Consider the following 20,053-nt stretch of genomic DNA (forward strand, 5'->3'; position numbering starts at 1 on the left):
TTACATTTATTTATTTTTGAGAGACAGAAAGAGAGAGAGCACAACTGGGGGAGGGGCAGAGAGAGAGGGAGACACAGAATTGGAAGCAGGCTCCAGGCTCTGAGCCATCAGCACAGAGCCTGACGCAGGGCTTGAACTCACGAACCGTGAGATCATGACCTGAACTGGTCGGACGCTCAACCGACTGAGCCACCGAGGTGCCCTGCACATTTTTTTTTTTAAATATTCATTTATTTGGGGAGCAAGAGGAGGGAGGAGGGGCACAGAGAAAGGAGAGAGAATCCTTTGCTGACAGCATGGAGCTTGATGCAGGGCTCCATTTCACAAACGGTGAGATCATGACATGAGTGGAAGAGTAGGCCACTCAACTGACTGAGCCACCCTGATGCCCTGTTGCACAATTTTCATTAGCTTTATTCCTGGCATTTTGTTACTTGATGCTTTTGTAAATGGCATATCAAATTTTCTTAAACTGTTGCTGATATGTAGAAATTACAGCTTATTTATTTATATAGAGATTTAATTTTTAAGTAATCTCTACACCTAACATGGTGCTCAAGCTTACAACCTCAAGACCAAGAGTTGCATGCTCCACCAACTGAGCCAGCCACGTGCTCCAACAATTGATTTTTATGTATTGACCTTGTATTCAATGTCTTTGCTAACTAAACTCACTCTAATAACTTACCTATGGTTCTTTAAAAATTTTTACATACACAATCCTATTGCTTGTGCTTGTTTTATTTTTTCCTTTCCAATCCTCATACCTTTTTATTTTTCCTGCCTTACAGCACTGGCTAGGCCCTCCCCTCCCATATAATATTGAGACTTGTGGTCATGAATGTAAAATGTTTTCCTCCAGTAATGTTCTGCTGCTCCAGAACATTGTTGGAAGGGAGGATCTATCATCAATACTTAGTTTCTGTCTTTACAGGGGACATTAGAAGCTGCTGCTGGAGCGGGGCTGGGGTGCGGGTGGGGGATGGGACACAGAGGTGAGTGCACAAGGGGAGGAGGAGCCACAAAGAGAGGATAACAGTGGAGGCAGGAACATTAGGGAGTGACAGGGCTGGCCACCGCCGTTACACCGCAAGTCAAGTGTATTAAGGAGAGGTCTAGGTCTTGCTCTTTACAGGAGCACCAGCTGAAGCCACTGCTAGCCCTAATGAAGACAGCAGAGCTCGATTTCCCTCTGCCATGGTTCCTTTACCCCTCTGCACAGTGCCCACTTAGCCTCCAAGACTTAGGATGGCTCCTCCTTCCCCTGTAGGTGCAGACTTCCTCTTGGTTATTCGAGGCTCTGCTCAGGCATTTTCTCCAGCAGGAAGCCGTCCCAGATCGCTAAGTTGCCTGAGGCAGCTCCCCAGGGACCCTAGTACTCTTCCCCCTAGCATGCCTCCTGCTTCCCTCCTTTGTTGGTGTAAAGTTTCGTGCCCTGCACTCGCTAGATTGTGGACCCGGAGGGCTACTGTACAGCCAAATCCTCGTCCCTGACCCCGCCCCTCCACGCCCTCCACCGACTGGACCCCGATCCAACCCAGTTCCGCCTCAGCGGCTCAGCAGTGCTCAATCCTCACGCCCATAGGAACCGAGACCGTATATCCGGCATGAAGTTCCGACCTTAGGGCGTCCTCAGATTCTGGAGCCCACCTGCCAGCTTTCCACAGCTAGGTAGGGCGCTCAGGAGGTGGGACCCACGGGAACCCCCCCTCCCGGAAGCGAAGAAGTCGAGGGGCCGAAGAATGTGCCGCCTGATTGGTCGATGGTGATGTCATATGTACCGTTGGAGTGGGCTGCAGGCCTGAGCCAGGAGTTTTGCTTTAGTTCCTAACTGGAGCCGCGCCCCTTGGAGCGTTCTGGGATCCCGCCCTAAACCCCTCCTTGGTCTGGGGACGCCCGCGCCCTTTATCCATGACGCTGCAGGGCGTTGCCGCTGCTGCCTTTGCAGGCCAGGGGGCAGAGAGCCTCCGGGATTATCTCTCCGGGCTACCTTGGAATCCACAGAGCCCTCCCCTAAGACAATGAGTCCGCCGTCGGGGGGCGGAGCCTCCCATTGTGCCAATAGTTCTCTCACAACCCGGTGTCGTCTTCTGTGACGTCTATTCCGCCTTATCTGCCCATTGGCCATCCGGAACCGACTTGCTCCTGGAGTTGCTCAGTTCTGGGAGAACTGTATTGAACCGTGGGAGGAGGATTGAGGTTCCGTTAGTCCCTTCAAGGGGTTAAGGGACGCAGTCGTGGAGGGCGAGGGGCGGGGATCCGAGGAAGCCGTGGCTGCAGTTATACAAGGCAACGCCGGGCTCCACGTGGCATCCCAGAGCTTTCGAGACCCGCGGCCTGGAGGAGGGTGTTTCCTCCAGTAGAGGGGCCCCCAGCGCAGGAGACTGCTGGGTTCCAGCAAGGCAGGGAAGAGTTTGTTCTCTATTCACGCCTGGGCGGGTCATCTCCAGTCCTTGCTCTGCAGAGACACTCCAAACAGATGGTCGCGACATGTTTCACGAGTTAAAACTCAGTGGTCGAACAGTTCAAGCTATCAACTTTAGGTCTGGCGTCCCAGGTCCCCATCCAGTCAACCTCCCCTGCGTCCCCGGGATTCCACATGGTACCCCTGCCAAGAGTCATGAGAACGCTCTCTCCGCAACATTGGCACCAATTTTCATACCAAACTCCAGGACAGGGTCCGGAACTAGTGCTCAGGAAGGGGAACAAAAGACCTGCAAACAGAAGAAAGAATAAGAGATGGAGCTGAGACCGCGCCTAGAAGAAGGAAGGCGGGTGAGGGGGGTGTCCCAAAGCAAGGAGGGTGGATCCAGGGGCGGCGAACCTTCCAACCCTTATTCAGCACCGCGGGCAGCAGTTATGCTTTGCCCTTAATAAAGATGGCGACAACAGCTTCAGAAGCCAGATTTGCCATGCGCAACGGGCTGTACCACAGGATTTGGGGCTTCGGGGCTGAGGTGGAACGAACCATCGCTGAAGCCGGGAGCCATGTTGGAGCGGCGGGAGGCGGCAGCCGCGTCGGGGATGCTGTGGTGGGGACGGCAAAAGCCGGGGCCGCACGCCAAAGGGGCTCTGGCTGCGGAGTAGATGGTGCCCAGAGGGCGAAGGCGGTGCGGAGCGACAGGCCGAGAGGCGGGGAACCGGGGCGGCGGCAGGGGCCCGGGAGGGGGCCCGAGCGGCGGGGCGGGCCCAAGGCCCGGACCGGGGCGAGGGGCGGTGGAGGCCGTGTGGGGAGGCGGGGGGTGATGGCGAGGCGGCCGCCTTGGTGGGGTCTCAGGGGGCCGACGACCCCACTACTCCTGCTCCTTCTCCTCCTCTCTTTGTTCCCTCTCAGCCGAGAGGAGCTGGGGGTCGACGGGGGCCAAGGCTGGGACCCAGGGGTAGCTGCCGCTACGGGGCCAGGGGCGCGGACCGGCGGCGGAGCCTTAGCTCTTTGTCCCGAGACGCCCGGGGTCCAAGAGGATGAAGAGCCTGGCCTGGGAGTCAGGGAGCCTGTCTTCTTGGGGCTCCGAGGGGGAAGGCAAAGCGCCCAGAGTGGTAGAGGGCTCCCTGAGCAGCCGGACGCGGGGTTGGGAGCGAAATATGGGGTCCAGGCTTTAGACAGACGCGGGCAAGGAACAGGACAGGGACCAGGGGCTCTGTTATGCTGGCGCCCAGAGGTCTCCTCTTGCGGGCGGACAGGACCCTTGCGAAAAGATAGTCAGTCTCCAGAGGCTCTGCCCCCAGGGGTCCCAAGTCTGAGGAACAGCTCTCCCTTCCCTTTGGACCTTCTGGTTCGGCCCCGTGGTTACAAGCCAGTGTTCTCCCAGAGGAATCCTGGAAGAGGCACCCCCAAAAAAGTGGGAACCACGCGCTGCTGCGGGGAATTGTGGGCACCGAGGCGTAGGGGTCAGAGCGAGAGAACCGCGACATCTCGAGCGGCGAGGACAGCCCCCCAGCCGGATTGTCCCCCCAGGGCTATAGGATGTGGCCCTGGGCTGGATTCAGCACCGCTCATAGAGAGGACAGCTCCCGAGTCTGTTTCAGCACTGCGCGAGTCTCGGACAGCTCTCGAGCCGACGCCCGAGCGCATGCGCTCGCGTGGTCTCTTCCGCCGCCGCTTCCTCCCGCAGCGCCCCGGGCCGCGCCCCCCGGGGATCCGGGCTCAGTCGGGAATCTGGAGAATACCCACAGCGAGCAGGATCCGCCCCCGTCGCGCCGCGAACCGCCACCCGCAGTTTCCGCAGTACAACTATCAGGCGCTAGTGCCCGAGAACGAGGCGGCTGGCACCGCGGTGCTACGCGTAGTGGCGCAGGACCCGGACGCAGGCGAGGCCGGGCGCCTAGTTTACTCGCTGGCTGCGCTTATGAACAGCCGCTCTCTGGAGCTGTTCAGCATTGACCCACTAAGCGGCCTCATTCGCACAGAGGCTGCCCTGGACCGCGAGAGCATGGAGCGGCACTACCTGCGCGTGACGGCGCAGGACCACGGCTCGCCGCGCCTCTCGGCCACTACCATGGTGGCCGTTACAGTGACCGATCGCAACGACCACGCGCCAGTGTTTGAGCAGGCGCAATACCGGGAGACGCTTCGCGAGAACGTGGAGGAGGGCTACCCCATTCTTCAGTTGCGTGCCACAGACGGCGACGCGCCCCCCAACGCCAACTTGCGTTACCGCTTCGTGGGGCCGCCAGCTGCGCGCGCCGCTGCTGCCGCCGCCTTCGAGATTGATCCGCGGTCTGGCCTCATAAGCACCAGCGGTCGCGTAGACCGCGAACACATGGAAAGCTACGAGCTGGTGGTGGAGGCCAGCGACCAGGGCCAGGAACCTGGGCCGCGCTCTGCCACTGTGCGTGTGCACATAACTGTGCTGGACGAGAACGACAACGCGCCCCAATTCAGCGAGAAGCGCTACGTGGCGCAAGTGCGCGAGGACGTGCGCCCCCACACGGTGGTACTACGCGTCACAGCCACCGACCGGGACAAGGATGCCAATGGACTGGTGCACTACAACATCATCAGCGGCAACAGTCGTGGTCATTTTGCGATCGACAGCCTCACGGGCGAGATCCAGGTGGTGGCACCTCTGGACTTTGAGGCAGAGCGAGAGTATGCCTTGCGCATCCGGGCACAGGATGCAGGCCGGCCACCACTGTCCAACAACACAGGCCTGGCCAGCATCCAGGTAGTGGACATCAATGACCATACTCCTATCTTTGTCAGCACACCTTTCCAGGTCTCTGTACTGGAAAACGCACCCCTGGGCCATTCGGTCATCCACATTCAGGCAGTGGATGCGGACCATGGGGAGAATGCCAGATTAGAGTACTCCCTAACTGGTGTGGCACCTGATATGCCCTTTGTGATAAACAGTGCCACTGGCTGGGTCTCTGTGAGTGGTCCCCTGGATCGTGAGTCTGTGGAGCATTATTTCTTTGGTGTGGAGGCGCGAGACCATGGCACACCTCCACTCTCAGCCTCAGCCAGTGTCACGGTGACTGTGCTAGATGTTAATGACAATCGGCCTGAGTTTACGATGAAGGAGTACCACCTACGGCTGAATGAAGATGCAGCTGTGGGCACTACTGTGGTCAGTGTGACCGCTGTAGATCGTGATGCCAACAGTGCCATCAGCTACCAGATCACAGGTGGCAACACCCGGAATCGGTTTGCTATCAGCACCCAGGGGGGTGTAGGTCTGGTGACACTGGCTCTGCCATTGGACTACAAGCAGGAACGCTACTTCAAGCTGGTGCTAACTGCTTCTGACCGTGCGCTTCACGATCACTGCTATGTGCACATCAATATCACAGATGCCAACACTCACCGGCCTGTATTTCAAAGTGCCCACTACTCAGTGAGCGTGAATGAGGATCGGCCAGTGGGTAGCACTGTGGTGGTTATCAGTGCCTCTGATGATGATGTGGGTGAGAATGCTCGCATCACCTATCTCCTGGAGGACAACCTGCCCCAGTTCCGCATTGATGCAGATTCAGGGGCCATTACACTACAGGCTCCACTGGACTATGAGGACCAGGTGACCTACACACTGGCTATTACAGCTCGGGACAATGGCATCCCACAGAAGGCAGACACCACTTATGTGGAGGTGATGGTCAATGATGTCAATGATAATGCTCCACAGTTTGTGGCTTCCCACTACACGGGATTGGTATCTGAGGATGCCCCACCTTTCACCAGTGTCCTGCAGATCTCAGCCACTGACCGAGATGCTCATGCCAATGGCAGGGTCCAGTACACTTTCCAGAATGGGGAAGATGGTGATGGAGATTTTACCATTGAGCCAACCTCTGGCATTGTCCGCACAGTGAGGCGGCTGGATCGGGAGGCAGTACCAGTGTATGAACTTACTGCCTATGCAGTGGACCGAGGTGTACCCCCACTGAGGACTCCGGTCAGCATCCAGGTGACGGTGCAGGATGTAAATGACAATGCCCCTGTCTTCCCAGCTGAGGAGTTTGAGGTGCGAGTGAAGGAGAACAGCATTGTGGGCTCAGTGGTGGCTCAGATCACTGCGGTAGACCCTGATGAAGGCCCCAATGCACATATAATGTACCAGATTGTGGAGGGGAACATCCCTGAGCTGTTCCAAATGGACATCTTCTCTGGAGAGTTGACAGCACTCATTGACCTGGACTATGAGGCTCGCCAGGAATATGTGATTGTGGTGCAGGCCACGTCTGCCCCTCTGGTCAGTCGAGCCACTGTGCATGTCCGCCTGGTTGACCAGAATGACAACAGCCCTGTGCTCAACAACTTCCAGATCCTCTTCAACAACTATGTATCCAACCGCTCAGACACCTTTCCCTCAGGCGTTATTGGGCGCATCCCAGCTTATGACCCTGATGTCTCTGACCACCTCTTCTACTCTTTTGAGCGGGGCAATGAGTTGCAGCTGCTGGTGGTCAACCAGACCAGTGGGGAGCTTCGACTCAGCCGCAAGCTAGACAACAACCGCCCACTGGTGGCCTCCATGTTGGTGACTGTCACAGGTGAGGGGTGGGGGGGCAAGCAAGTGACCCAGTGACCCCAACCTTCAGGGCCTCAGGGGCTCCACAGGGCACCTGAAACCAAAGAAGGATTTCCAAGCCTTCCAAGAATCCCTTAAATGCTGGGTTCCTGCACCCCCACAGGATCTGCCATAGGCTTTACAGGTTAGGTTCATAACCTGCTTAGGGTCTTGGACAGTCTGCACAGAACCTCAAAGATTCTAGGGCATATAGCAAGTCCCATAAAGACCGTATGAACTGTCTACTACACTAGGGATAGTGCCCCCATCCCCAAAAGCCTGCAGGTCCTGGCTTAATGCTCTGGAGGCCACAGGGAAAAGCCAGCATGGGCCAGTCAGCTCACACCTGTTCAGATGAAGCATTACTTTGGGTCCAGCTTGACCTTTACCCCGTATGTACAGGGAAGGTGGGCCAATAGTTTGATGGTCCTGAACAGCAGCTTACTCTGGCAGCTTCAGACAGAGAGTGGGCCCATACTGGCCTGACGGCTATCCGAGGGACTGACTGAGGACCTGCCCTTTGGGAAAATGTCCAGAGGCCCACGTGCCTCTTTTCTACCTCTACAGCCCCAGATTTTCACAAACACTCCCTCATAGGAGGGTGCAGGTGGGAGAGGCTCTTGCAATCGTGCCTACTGCGGCAGAGGTTGGGAGAGAGGCTTCAACTGCTGTTCACTTCCCAATTCTGGAGCATGGACTCCTCACACTGCCAAAGAAGGCACAGACTTCATTTATCCCTAAGTTCACTCAACAACCAATCCTTATTGTCCATCCAGTGTGTACTAGGGTCTGGGGACAAGGTATATAAGCACCTCATTCTCATTTTGAGAGGTGACCACTGAGATCACAGGACCCAGGTCTGGGATGACGGGCAGCTTTCTGATCCAAGAATTCTGAGGGGGCAGGTGGGTGGTGGTCAGGGTTCAAGACCTTCCTGGAGAGAGAGAGTTTGCTGAGCCAGGATTCTGGGGGATGGGGTTGAGTGGTCACAGGGCCAGGGGCCCTTCTAGTGCCACGGAAAAGCAGTTTGCTGACCAGAGATAGGGGATGGGTAAGCATTAATCTAGAAGTCTGTTTGTTTCTTTGAGGGGATGTTGTGCTGGTTATGCAATGCTGGGGGGTAGGGGTGGGTGGTCAGTGGCCCTGGCTCCTTTTTATGTTCTGAGTGAGGGTGGCTGCTGGCCATGATAACCTGGGGGAAGGTGAGTTACTATTTAGGGACTCTCTTGTGTGCTGTTAGAGGAATGGCTTACTGACCCAAGGGCTGACTCAGGTTTCTCCTGGTGTTGGAGGGAGGGGAGAGGAAGCAGCAGCTTGGTACCCTGATGCTGAGGGAGTTGGTGGTCACAAGCCCCAGACCCCCTTGTGTCTGGCAGGGTCAGCCTCTGACTCACAGGTCTGGGAGTCTAGGCATTCACTGGCCCCAGCTCTCTGAGTCCCGGGGAAGGGCAGCCGCTGACCCCAGACTGACCACTGCCTCTACCCCCACCCGCAGACGGGCTGCATAGCGTGACGGCGCAGTGTGTGCTACGCGTGGTCATCATCACGGAGGAGTTGCTGGCCAACAGCTTGACCGTGCGCCTTGAGAACATGTGGCAGGAACGTTTCCTGTCACCGCTTCTGGGCCACTTTCTGGAAGGCGTGGCCGCGGTGCTTGCCACACCCGCCGAGGACGTCTTCATCTTCAACATCCAGAATGACACGGACGTGGGGGGCACCGTGCTCAATGTGAGCTTCTCGGCGCTGGCGCCGCGCGGGGCCGGGGCAGGCGCTGCGGGTCCCTGGTTCAGCTCCGAGGAACTGCAAGAGCAGTTGTACGTGCGCCGCTCTGCCCTTGCCGCGCGCTCGCTCCTAGACGTGTTGCCCTTCGACGACAACGTGTGCCTACGCGAGCCCTGTGAGAACTACATGAAGTGCGTGTCCGTGCTGCGCTTCGACTCGTCTGCTCCCTTCCTGGCCTCAGCCTCCACGCTCTTCAGACCCATCCAGCCCATCGCAGGCCTGCGCTGCCGCTGCCCGCCCGGCTTCACGGGAGACTTCTGCGAGACGGAGCTCGACCTCTGCTACTCCAACCCGTGCCGGAACGGCGGCGCCTGCGCGCGGCGGGAGGGTGGCTATACCTGCGTGTGCCGCCCGCGCTTCACAGGTGGGCGGGCCGCGGGCCTGGAGGCGCCACGGGCAGAGCGTGAGGGCGGGACTACAGTGAAAGCGAGGATGGGGAATCTGTCTTGAGTCTCCCGGGGTCGGGTGCGGCGCCGCGGAGCGCGAAGCCGTGGAACCCGGCCGTGGGAGAACCTAAAGCCCTGAAGAAATGGAGGCCTTAGGCGGGCTGAGACTACGGTGGGGGCGTGGCCTGGGGCGTGGGGGCGTGACCGGAGCTGCTGGGAACGTGGGGCGGGGCCAGACCGCTAGGAGGCGTGTCCGCCCCCAGGGAGCTCGCCCTTTCTGTGGGCTGGGAGGCTTTGGAGGGGCGGGGCCCCCTGGAGCCGCGGGTGACCTCCTCCAACCTTGGTTTGACTCCTAGGAGAAGACTGTGAGCTGGACACGGAGGCCGGACGCTGCGTCCCCGGCGTCTGCCGCAACGGAGGCACGTGTGCCGACGGGCCCGACGGCGGTTTTCGCTGCCAGTGCCCGGCGGGCGGCGCCTTCGAGGGCCCGCGCTGCGAGGTGGCAGCGCGCTCCTTCCCTCCCAGTTCGTTCGTCATGTTCCGCGGTCTGCGGCAGCGCTTCCACCTCACGCTGTCCCTCTCGTAGGTGCCCGCCCGGTATCTCTGCGCGCCTCCACGCCGTCCCCACTCCCTCTGTGACCCTGAGTCAGATTCCCGGCTGCCCCATCCTGACGTCCCACAGGACATCGCCCCTCCCCGGGTGTCCTGCCTGGGTGTCTCGGAGCATCACTGTCCCTGACATCACTGCATTGTCCCTGACGTCACTGCACTGTCCCTGAGGTCACCGCACCCGCTCTCCTCCTTTCCTGCTTCACCCTAGCCTGGCTGGCGCCCCGTGAAACTTCTTGTCGCAGGGATGGTGGGTGTGAGGAGGTGTCCCGCTCGTGACTTGCCCTGTCCACCCCACCCAGGTTCGCAACAGTGCAGGCCAGTGGACTACTCTTCTACAACGGGCGCCTGAACGAGAAACACGACTTCCTGGCCCTGGAGCTTGTGGCCGGGCAAGTGCGGCTTACATATTCCACGGGTGGGTGCTCCCGTGGATGTATATGTGGGGAAGTGGGTACATGAGTAGGTGAGATGGCTGGGGGGTATAAGCCTCGAGTCCCCTCAGGTTTGCCTCACTGCACACCTAAACATGTACCTCCATGTCAAACAGACATCAGTGAGGATCTTACCCCCTTAGCCATTCCCTGGGAGAAAGTCCATCTCTCCAAGTGGTGTGTGCTTCTCCTATCTTCCAAGGTACTCTGGTCCAGCCAGTATGGTCACCAGTGGATGGGACTGATCTGATGTATCCCTGGCCATCCTGGGAGTAACTGTACCTGAGTAGGGATGGGGAGGGAAAGGTAACTAGGCAGCTCCAGACAACCTTCCACATGTATCCCCTGCACAGGTGAGTCCAATACAGTGGTCAGCCCTACAGTTCCAGGGGGCCTGAGTGACGGGCAGTGGCACACAGTGCATCTGAGATACTACAACAAGGTGGGCACCACCCTTGGCATGGCAGTATGAGGGGAGCTGGGATGCCAGGTTCTGCCCCTTAGGGGTCAATCCTGGAGGTCCTGTTGAGTGGTGTGCCTGGGTTTCTAGCCCCGGACAGATGCTCTGGGGGGTGCTCAGGGCCCCTCCAAGGATAAAGTGGCTGTGCTGAGCGTGGATGACTGCGACGTGGCTGTGGCTCTGCAGTTTGGTGCTGAGATTGGCAACTACTCATGTGCAGCTGCTGGCATGCAAACAAGCTCCAAGAAGTGAGACCCCAGCCCCTGATTCCCATGCTTTCTGCCTGCCAAAGCCCACTCCAACCCTGACCCCATGCCTGTCTCCAACCTGCCACCCCATCCTTCCCCAAATCACAAATCCTCTCTCCACTATGACACAAATCCTCTCCCCTACCTCACTGTAGCCCCATCTCTTTATTCTACCCCTGCCTCCCTGCTCCCACACACGGTCCCCAAGCACCCAGTTCTCCAGTATCTACTGCCCCCTTCCTAATGCCCCACATCCCCTTAGATTCTTCGCCAACCACCCAAATGCCTCACTGTTTCATCCTAGCCTTCAGCCCCTCCCCTTCACCTTTCCCTAGACCGTCTGCCCATCATGAGCTCTCCTTTGCACCCCCACAACTAAAGTTAGGCCCCAGCTTCTTCCCTGGCCTTACCTTCCCCCCTAAATCACCTTTACCCTCTGAGTCCTACTTCCACCCCACCCCCACTTCTGTGGCCCTCAGGAGCAACCCTACCTTGGCCTCTGTCCCAACAATGATGAGGACCCCTGATCCTCAGGTCCCTGGACCTGACGGGCCCTCTGCTCCTGGGGGGTGTCCCCAACCTCCCCGAGAACTTCCCCGTGTCGCACAAGGAGTTCATTGGATGCATGCGGGATCTGTACATTGATGGCCGCCGAATGGACATGGCAGCCTTCGTTGCAAACAATGGCACCATGGCAGGTAGGCCATGTCCCCACATTAGGGAGGGGGAAGAGGGCTATGTGGAGTGATTCCAAATCTGACCTCATCCTTGTTTCCTTTGCTGGCAAGCATTGTGCCATAGCTTAACCCTTAGGGCCTGTCTCCTTCCAACTCCATCTTGAGAGAATCTGGGGCTAAAATCATGGCCACTTTGGCCCCTCTGGACCCCTGTGTCCTGTCTAATACTTGTGCCCCCTGCCCCCCACGTTCTCACATCTGCCATGTGCCTTCCTCTCCCAGGCTGCCAGGCCAAGCTGCACTTTTGCGACTCGGGTCCCTGTAAGAACAGCGGCTTCTGCTCAGAACGCTGGGGTGGCTTCAGCTGCGACTGCCCTGTGGGCTTCGGTGGCAAAGACTGTAGGCTCAGTGAGTGGGCATCATGGGGCAAGAGGGGCCTGCAGGGTAAGGTCTTTTCCTCAGGTGGGACCTGTGATCTTCTTCCTTTTATCCCCCCAGCCATGGCCCATCCCCATCATTTCCGTGGCAATGGGACGCTGAGCTGGGACTTTGGAAATGACATGACTGTGTCTGTGCCGTGGTACCTGGGGCTGGCATTTCGGACACGGGCGACTCAGGGGGTCCTGATGCAAGTGCAGGCTGGGCCACACAGCACACTCCTCTGTCAGGTGTGTCTGTCCTCCTGGCCCCTCCCTAGACCCTCAACTCTCAACCTCTAATGCCACCAGCAACATTCCTGGTCTGTTACAACCTAGTCCTGCCAGGTGTACTGACCATACTTGACCCTGCTCTGGACCCTGGCCCTTGATCCTCTTCCCCACCATAATATCCTCTGCAGGTGCAGGGCCCCAGAATATCTTTTTTTGTGCTAGCTGCACCAATCCATAATCCCTGATCTTGACCTCTGAGTCCCCTAACTTCACTCTCAGGGACATGGTGTCCCTATGGCACAATGCCCTGTGTGCCAGATATAGCCTTAGCCCTGCAGTTCTGATGTCTGAACCCCCTGATCTCACCTCTTGACTCTCCAAGCCCCAGCCCAACTTGGGGCCCTGACCCCAGGGCTGTGCTTCTCTATCTGCAGCTGGATCGGGGGTTGCTGTCGGTGACAGTGACCAGGGGCTCGGGCCGTGCTGCCCACCTCCTTCTGGACCAGGTGACTGTGAGTGATGGCCGGTGGCACGATCTGCGGTTGGAATTGCAGGAGGAGCCAGGTGGCCGGCGGGGCCACCATGTCCTCATGGTCTCACTGGACTATAGCCTCTTCCAGGTCTGATCTCTGACTCTTGGGTAGTCCGTTAGTCTCCCAACCAGACCCACCTCATTTGACCCCTCTCTAGTCCAGATCCCCTCAACTGTCTCCACTGTACATCACTCTCCCTGCAGTCCCTTCCTCATGCCCCTGCTTTGAGCCCACCCTGCCAGCCAGGCCTGCTCAGGTTAGAGAGGCTATCCAGATTTCTGGCCTGGTCTTGGGGTACCTCTGCAGCCAGTACATTCCCTAACTCTTGGGAACCCCTTCTGGCCTCTGCCCTGATCTCCCTGTCTCAAAGCTCTGAAATTTCAGGGTCTATTCTGGGTCCAGGAAAGAGAGGCCTGTCTGAGCCCAGCTCTTTACTGAAACCTTGCTATTATCCATCCCCCACACTCCAGCAGGTCCTCCGCACTCACGGGCAGCACATGCCCAGACCATTCTCCTGGTCCAGAGGGACAGAGGATGGTCATGCAGGGCTAGGACAAGGCCAAGACTGACTCTAGGGTAGGGCAGGGATCCATCAGGTGCCCCCACACCCCCAGTGCTGACTGTACCCCTCCCCCAGGACACCATGGCAGTGGGGAGTGAACTGCAGGGCCTGAAGGTAAAGCGACTCCATGTGGGAGGCCTGCCCCCCAGCAGTGAAGAGGAGGTTCCTCAGGGTCTGGTTGGCTGTATCCAGGTGGGGGTCAGCACGGGAACATGATTTGGGCCATTAGGGTGCATGGTCAGTGGTCAGGAGCACCTTGGGACTTGAAAAGCTGCATTCACATAGGGGTTGGCATGGGGAGGAGATGTGACCCAGAGCCATCAGAGATAGGCCTTTCTGTGCTGTTGGCGGTGAGGGTCTAGCTTACATTATCAAGGGTCATTAGAGGTCTGTGTCAGGGACAGCACGATTAGGGGTCCCATGGGGGGCCGAGCTGGGGATATTGGGGTCAGGGTCTGGGCTTTTTGGGGGGTTTGAGGGAGACTGCATGTCAGGTGGCTGGCTCTGTAGGGGCTGAGATGCTTTGACATGGGGCTCACACCTTGCTGGCTGTGTCCATAGGGGGTATGGCTCGGCCCCACGCCCTCGGGATCCCCAGCCCTGCTTCCTCCTAGCCACCGAGTGAACGTGGAACCTGGTTGTATAGTGACCAACGCCTGTGCATCTGGACCCTGCCCACCCCACGCTGACTGCCGAGACCTCTGGCAGACATTTTCTTGTACCTGCTGGCCAGGTGTGAATTGGGGGTGGGGCAGGGTGGATTTGGGTAGGAACTGGGGGCTCATGGTAAAGACTGGGATCACTGGAAGGACAGGTACCTGCTTCCTCCCATGCTCTGTGGCCAGTGTCCTGAGCTCGCTGACCCAACCTGCAGGTTACTATGGCCCAGGGTGTGTGGACGCCTGCCTCTTGAATCCCTGTCAGAACCAGGGGTCATGCCGCCACCTTCCAGGAGCTCCCCATGGCTATACCTGTGATTGTGCAGGTGGCTATTTCGGGCACCACTGTGAGCACAGGTGAGGGGCTGGAGACTGAGATGATGGAAAGACCTGGGGTGGGGGGAGGGAGTTGTCACTGAGATATCTCGGAGGCATCTCACATCTCACCTGGCTGTCTACCTCCAGGATGGACCAGCAGTGCCCACGGGGCTGGTGGGGGAGCCCAACCTGTGGCCCTTGCAACTGTGACGTTCACAAGGGCTTTGACCCCAACTGTAACAAGACAAATGGGCAGTGTCACTGCAAGGTATGCCTGGCCCCTGACCCCTGACCTTTTAACTTTTCTCTAGCCATGATTTGTGATTCTTATCGAGCTTGCTGATCTCTGCCACCTGATTTAGGCCCTAGCCTCTTACCCCTGTCCTGTCATCTAACTGCCACCTCTAGTCCTTGATGTCTGATTTCTCCCTTACATTTCATTTGAAGCCCAATCTTCCTTCTGGCCTGTGAGTACTGTTCTCTTGACCCTTTGCCCTTAATTCCACTCATTCCTCAAGCCCTGACCTGAGACCCCTACCTTAAGCCCCGATCTCTGACCTCAGGCCCCTGATCCATTCTCGAATAGGAGTTCCACTACCGACCACGGGGCAGCGACTCATGCCTCCCATGTGACTGCTACCCTGTGGGCTCCACCTCGCGTTCATGTGCACCCCACAGCGGGCAGTGCCCCTGTCGCCCAGGAGCCCTTGGCCGCCAGTGCAACAGCTGTGACAGTCCTTTTGCGGAGGTGACGGCCAGTGGCTGCCGAGGTGAGCAGGCTCCACGCAGCTCCACATATAGAGGGCTGGCTCTGGCATGCTGCCACCAAGCTTTCTGGCGTGTTTGACTCCTTGGGTAGGGCTCTGGGAAGTGTTTCCTGAAGGAGACCACTGATACCTAGACGCCCCCCACGTTTGTCCCAGATACTTTGATGACTTGTTACAGAACCTGACAGGCCAGCTCCTGTAAGGCCAGAGAGGGAGTGCTGGATAGTGGGTCTGATGTGGGTGGTAAAGGAGTAGTGGGTGTGGCTATCATTTTCCCCAGTCCCTGGCTGCCTGGTTCAGTGCTTCCTCTCTCTTTAGTGCTCTATGATGCCTGCCCCAAGTCCCTGAGATCTGGCGTGTGGTGGCCCCAGACCAAGTTTGGCATGATGGCCTCAGTGCCCTGTCCTCGAGGGGCCCTGGGTGAGTACCTGGGGGGGCAGGGGCATCATTGAGGGTGGGAGTAGGTCTGTCCTCTGACTGCTGGAGCCACTTCTTTTCCTGAGTTGGGTGGCATTGCTCCTGCAAAGAAGTGGGAGTGGGGTAGGGGTCCATGTGGGCTCCTCAATACCTCCTAGGGGGTCTGGGTCCCTCCCCACCCCCTCATTGAGCCTCCATCTGTTTCTCTTGGCTTCTGGGCAGGATTGCGGGGTGCAGGTAAGGGGTACGTGTTTGCTCAGGTGTGCTGCGCCCCCCCACCCCACTGCCAGAGCTTTTGCAGACCCCTCCCGCTGCCTGAAATCTCTGCGGACCCATCCCCACTGCCTGAGGTCTCTAAAAGCTACTCTCAGCTGCTTGAAGTCCCTGGAGGCCCCTTCCCACTGTCTGAGGATGCTGGAGGCCCTTTTCTGATGCTTGAGGTCCTCAGAGGCCCCTCCCCACTGCCTGAGGACCCTGCAGACCCCTCCCCACTTCCTAAGATCCTTGCAGACCCCCTCCTCAGTTCCTGAGGTCCCTTCAGGCCTTTTCCTATGTCGAAAGTCACGAAAAACGCCCTCCTCTCTGTTTGAGGACCCTATAGACTCCTCCCTGCTGCCTGAGGGCCCCTCCCCACTGCCTGAGGTCCTTGCAGAACCCTCCCTGCTGCTTGAGGTCTCCACAGTGGCTGGACAGAGATCATCTCTGTATGCATGCTCATGTGTGTGTCTTTCTGTGCCTGTGCACGTGTCTGTGTGTCTGTCTTGGGGGGGTTCTGTGTTCAAGTTAGGGTCCCTCTTGCTGGTGGCTATGAGCTCTCTTAAGACCCAGGTCAATTCTCATTCAACCCCCATCCCCATCTCACAGACAAGGGCAAGAGGGCAGCAGAGTCCACCACTGGGACAGTTGAAGCTAGTGTGAGAACTTTCACCCCACCCTCACTTTGGTCACACAATACTCCTGGAAACCTTGGTCTGTGTGTGCATACATGGAGAGAGCATGTGTGTCTGTGTGTTTGTCCTGATCCACACGTCTGTGTATGTGCAGACGTGGGCACTGGTCTGTGTGTTTGCTTGCCCTGGGCCACATGTCTGTGAATGTGCTCTGGCCCGTGTGTGTGTGTGTGTGTGTGTGTGTGTGTGTGTAAGAGAGAGAGAGAGACAGAGAGAGCGCGCACCTTTCTGCTCTGCTTTATGTAATCAGTGGTTCTGAATGGCCCACAGGCCCCCTGAGACTGATAGGCAGCTGGGACCTGCTTGGGCTGGGAGCTTGTCCAGCCACAGATGCCTACTATTCTGGTCTCTGCTTCAGAGCTCCCCCTGGGTTGGGGGAGGGTGCTGTGCTCATCAGATCAGTGAAGGTGTTCCGGCCCCAGGCCTGACCATGGTTCACCTGTCCCTAGGTGCTGCTGTGAGGCTGTGTGATGAGGACCAGGGTTGGCTGGAGCCTGACCTCTTCAACTGTACCTCCCCTGCCTTTCGAGAACTCAACCTGCTGGTGAGACTGCCCAGACCTGACCCTGCACTCAAGACCTGTGCTAGCCCTGGCCCTGGCCTCAGCTTCCCCAGGCCTGGGCTGGGGCACAGACATCATACCCCAGCCTTTGACCTCCTGGGCTTTTCCTGGTTGCCCTTTAATCTGGCCAAACCCTTCTTCCTGTGAAGCTTTTGAGAAAGGCCTAAGGGACCACAGAGCGACCATCCCCATCTTTGTCCTGGCAGCTGGATGGCCTAGAGCTGAATAAGACAGCACTGGATACTGTGGAGGCCAAGAAGCTGGCCCAAAGGCTGCGGGAGGTGACTGGCCACACCGACCACTACTTTAGTCAAGATGTCCGAGTCACTGCCCGACTGCTGGCCCACCTGCTGGCCTTTGAGAGTCACCAGCAGGGCTTTGGGCTGACAGCCACACAGGATGCCCACTTCAATGAGGTGGGGCTATTTCCTGTGCTCCCCATCTCCTGGACCCCTGCTCAGGCCCCTCCTGACCCTGGGGAAATAAAGGCCCTGGGCTCTCCCTCTTCCCTTGTCCTCTCCCAACCCACCCCCTTGCCGGCTGGGGCGTGTCTGAGCACCCAGCCATAACCCTCAGACCTGCCTTGTCTCCCCTCACATGTCCTCACCTGGCTGAACCCACTTTCATCTCCCTGATTCTAGAATCTGCTGTGGGCTGGCTCTGCACTGCTTGCCCCAGAGACCGGGGACCTGTGGGCAGCGCTGGGGCAGCGGGCCCCTGGGGGCTCCCCAGGCAGTGCAGGGCTGGTGCAGCATCTGGAGGAGTATGCAGCCACGCTTGCAAGGAATATGGAGCTCACATATCTGAATCCCGTGGGGCTGGTGACGCCCAACATCAGTATGTGGCGAGTGGCATGGGGGGGAGGCAGGAAGGGGGCTGTGAAAGGGCAAGGACCTGGAAATTTGAGGGGCTGGGGGCTATTGATGTCAATATTAGTAGCGGGAGGCTGTGCCACCTCCCTCAGTGCTTTGCAGGGACGGGCTCTGTGCTGGTAGCAATGAAGTGAGGGATTGTGGGACTTGGGTATAAGATGCAGATAGGAGGGTGTGGGGCCTTCTGCATGGGGAGAAGATCCTTGTTGGGTCTCACCCCTCTTCCTCCTGGGCAGTGCTCAGCATCGACCGCATGGAACACCCCAGTCCCACCCGGGGAACCCGTCGCTACCCTCGTTACCACAGCAACCTTTTCCGGGGCCAGGATGCCTGGGATCCTCACACACACGTGCTGCTGCCTCCCCAGTCCCCACGGCCATCCCCACCTGAAGGTGAGATCCCTTGGGTGACCCCTGGCCCGGCTCCTGTTTCCCTATCCCACCTCTTTCACCAGATAGCATATTGCCCTCCTGCCAGTTCTCCCCTTGTCAGACCCACGCCATGTCAGACCCCTGTGTGAGACCCTCCCATGTCAGCCCCCCACACTGCTCTCGCCTCGCCGGACTCTCTCCCTCACCACAGATGATCTCTCCCACGCCTTGATATTCAGGATCCAGCCCTAGAGAGCCCATATCCCCTTCATGGGTTCCTGCTTTCTCCATCTCCCAGACCTGGACCTACAGGGAAGAGATTCCCATGCTTGATGCTGCGATGGGTTGGTTCAGAGCTGGGTTTGTGGGTGCTTGGGGTCAGAGGTCACTGACAGTGGTTCTTCCCCCTCCCCTGGCAGTTCTGTCCACAAGCAGCAGCAGCATGGAAAACTACACCTCCTCAAGTGTGGGCCCCCCTCCGGTCCCCCCGGAGCCCGAGCCTGAGCCTGGGATCTCCATTGTCATCCTCCTCGTTTACCGCACCTTGGGGGGGCTGCTCCCTGCCCAGTTCCAGGCCGAGCGCCGGGGCGCCAGGTACCACGGGGGGCATTACTTCCAGGCCTCTCACCCCTGAGTTGCCTGTAAGCTTCTACCCGGTCTAGCATCCATTTTTTCGTGGGCGAATGAGCAAGTTCACAGTCATCCTGAGACAGCTCCCATGTGCAGCTCCAGGGAGCCTTGTCCGTGCTGGCTTCTAGGTGAATCATGTTCTGTGGAGTTGTGCAGGGTTGCAGACAGGCACAGAGCCACAGGTGGGGACAGTCTCATAAAGGAGAGGTACATGTGCCGGGTACAGACAGGCAGACTGGCTAACAGAGGCAGGCAAAGACAGGCTGACCAATCGATGGAGGTCAGATCGGGGTGGCAGGGACGGCAGTTTGAGGTAGACAGTCTGAAGCTGCTCAGGCCATAGACCCCAGTGTAGACAGTGAGTCTGAAGTCTCTCGGCTGCGGAGAACCTGCCATTTCCGCAGAACCATGACAGCCTAGCTATGCCATTGGACTCAGGGTCTTGAATCAGCCCAGTGGGAGGCTGAGGGGGTTCCCCAAAATAGCATCCGCTCTGGGGCATCCCGACTCTCAGTCAGCCATGCCGATGGCATGAAGACCAAGATGTAGGCAGTCAGAGCTTGGGGAAGTCAGCAGGGTCTGAGCCCAGGTGGGGTGTCTCCTCAGGCTCCCCCAGAACCCTGTTATGAACTCCCCGGTGGTCAGCGTGGCTGTGTTCCATGGACGCAACTTCCTAAGGGGTGTCCTAGAGTCCCCGATCAGCTTGGAATTCCGCCTGCTACAGACAGCGAATCGGAGCAAGGCGATCTGCGTGCAGTGGGACCCGCCTGGCCCGTGAGGACCTCCGCTCCGGAAACCCTTGGTCCCCTGTTGGCCCCCGGGGAGCCCAGCCTGCCCCTGGGGCCCCTACCAATGTCCCTAGGCACCCAGGCCAATGAGGAATGTGGCTCCTCAGCTTCAGGCCCCCTGCCCCTCCCCACTGTCTGTCACAACCCCTCGCCAGGCCACGGGGCACTTTCCCAAGGGGATGATAGGTCTAACTGCCCTGTGGCTGCAGGGCGGACCAGCATGGCATGTGGACGGCACGGGACTGTGAGCTGGTACACAGGAATGGGTCTCATGCTCGATGTCGCTGCAGCCGGACAGGCACCTTTGGAGTTCTCATGGATGCTTCGCCCCGTGAGGTGGGACTGTGTTCAGAGTCCTGAGGACGTGG

General features: G+C 58.4%; 1 protein-coding gene across 5 annotated transcripts in view; it reads left to right on the top strand.

Moving 5' to 3' along the window:
• Positions 1 to 1,741: 1,741 nt before the first annotated feature.
• LOC106979182 (cadherin EGF LAG seven-pass G-type receptor 3) overlaps positions 1,742 to 20,053 on the top strand; it is a 38,090-nt gene continuing 19,778 nt past the window's right edge. For 2 of the 5 annotated variants that reach the window (XM_027038665.2, XM_027038667.2), the window contains exons 1-24: positions 1,742 to 6,993; positions 8,506 to 9,156; positions 9,535 to 9,760; positions 10,090 to 10,205; positions 10,575 to 10,663; positions 10,772 to 10,929; positions 11,464 to 11,627; positions 11,889 to 12,014; positions 12,105 to 12,274; positions 12,691 to 12,876; positions 13,427 to 13,543; positions 13,913 to 14,084; positions 14,226 to 14,367; positions 14,476 to 14,596; positions 14,915 to 15,098; positions 15,414 to 15,515; positions 15,735 to 15,749; positions 16,912 to 17,006; positions 17,231 to 17,440; positions 17,666 to 17,861; positions 18,133 to 18,288; positions 18,687 to 18,861; positions 19,504 to 19,671; positions 19,895 to 20,021. In XM_027038665.2, the coding sequence (XP_026894466.2) occupies positions 2,880 to 6,993; positions 8,506 to 9,156; positions 9,535 to 9,760; positions 10,090 to 10,205; positions 10,575 to 10,663; positions 10,772 to 10,929; positions 11,464 to 11,627; positions 11,889 to 12,014; positions 12,105 to 12,274; positions 12,691 to 12,876; positions 13,427 to 13,543; positions 13,913 to 14,084; positions 14,226 to 14,367; positions 14,476 to 14,596; positions 14,915 to 15,098; positions 15,414 to 15,515; positions 15,735 to 15,749; positions 16,912 to 17,006; positions 17,231 to 17,440; positions 17,666 to 17,861; positions 18,133 to 18,288; positions 18,687 to 18,861; positions 19,504 to 19,671; positions 19,895 to 20,021 (7,980 nt within the window). In that variant the 5' untranslated portion in view covers positions 1,742 to 2,879. The remainder of the gene's footprint in view (positions 6,994 to 8,505; positions 9,157 to 9,534; positions 9,761 to 10,089; positions 10,206 to 10,574; positions 10,664 to 10,771; positions 10,930 to 11,463; positions 11,628 to 11,888; positions 12,015 to 12,104; positions 12,275 to 12,690; positions 12,877 to 13,426; positions 13,544 to 13,912; positions 14,085 to 14,225; positions 14,368 to 14,475; positions 14,597 to 14,914; positions 15,099 to 15,413; positions 15,516 to 15,734; positions 15,750 to 16,911; positions 17,007 to 17,230; positions 17,441 to 17,665; positions 17,862 to 18,132; positions 18,289 to 18,686; positions 18,862 to 19,503; positions 19,672 to 19,894; positions 20,022 to 20,053) is intronic. The other 3 variants (XM_027038668.2, XM_027038669.2, XM_027038674.2) reach the window with 2 other exon arrangements.

Source organism: Acinonyx jubatus, chromosome A2 (genome assembly GCF_027475565.1).
Source record: "Acinonyx jubatus isolate Ajub_Pintada_27869175 chromosome A2, VMU_Ajub_asm_v1.0, whole genome shotgun sequence".
Classification (NCBI taxonomy): Eukaryota; Metazoa; Chordata; class Mammalia; order Carnivora; family Felidae; genus Acinonyx; species Acinonyx jubatus.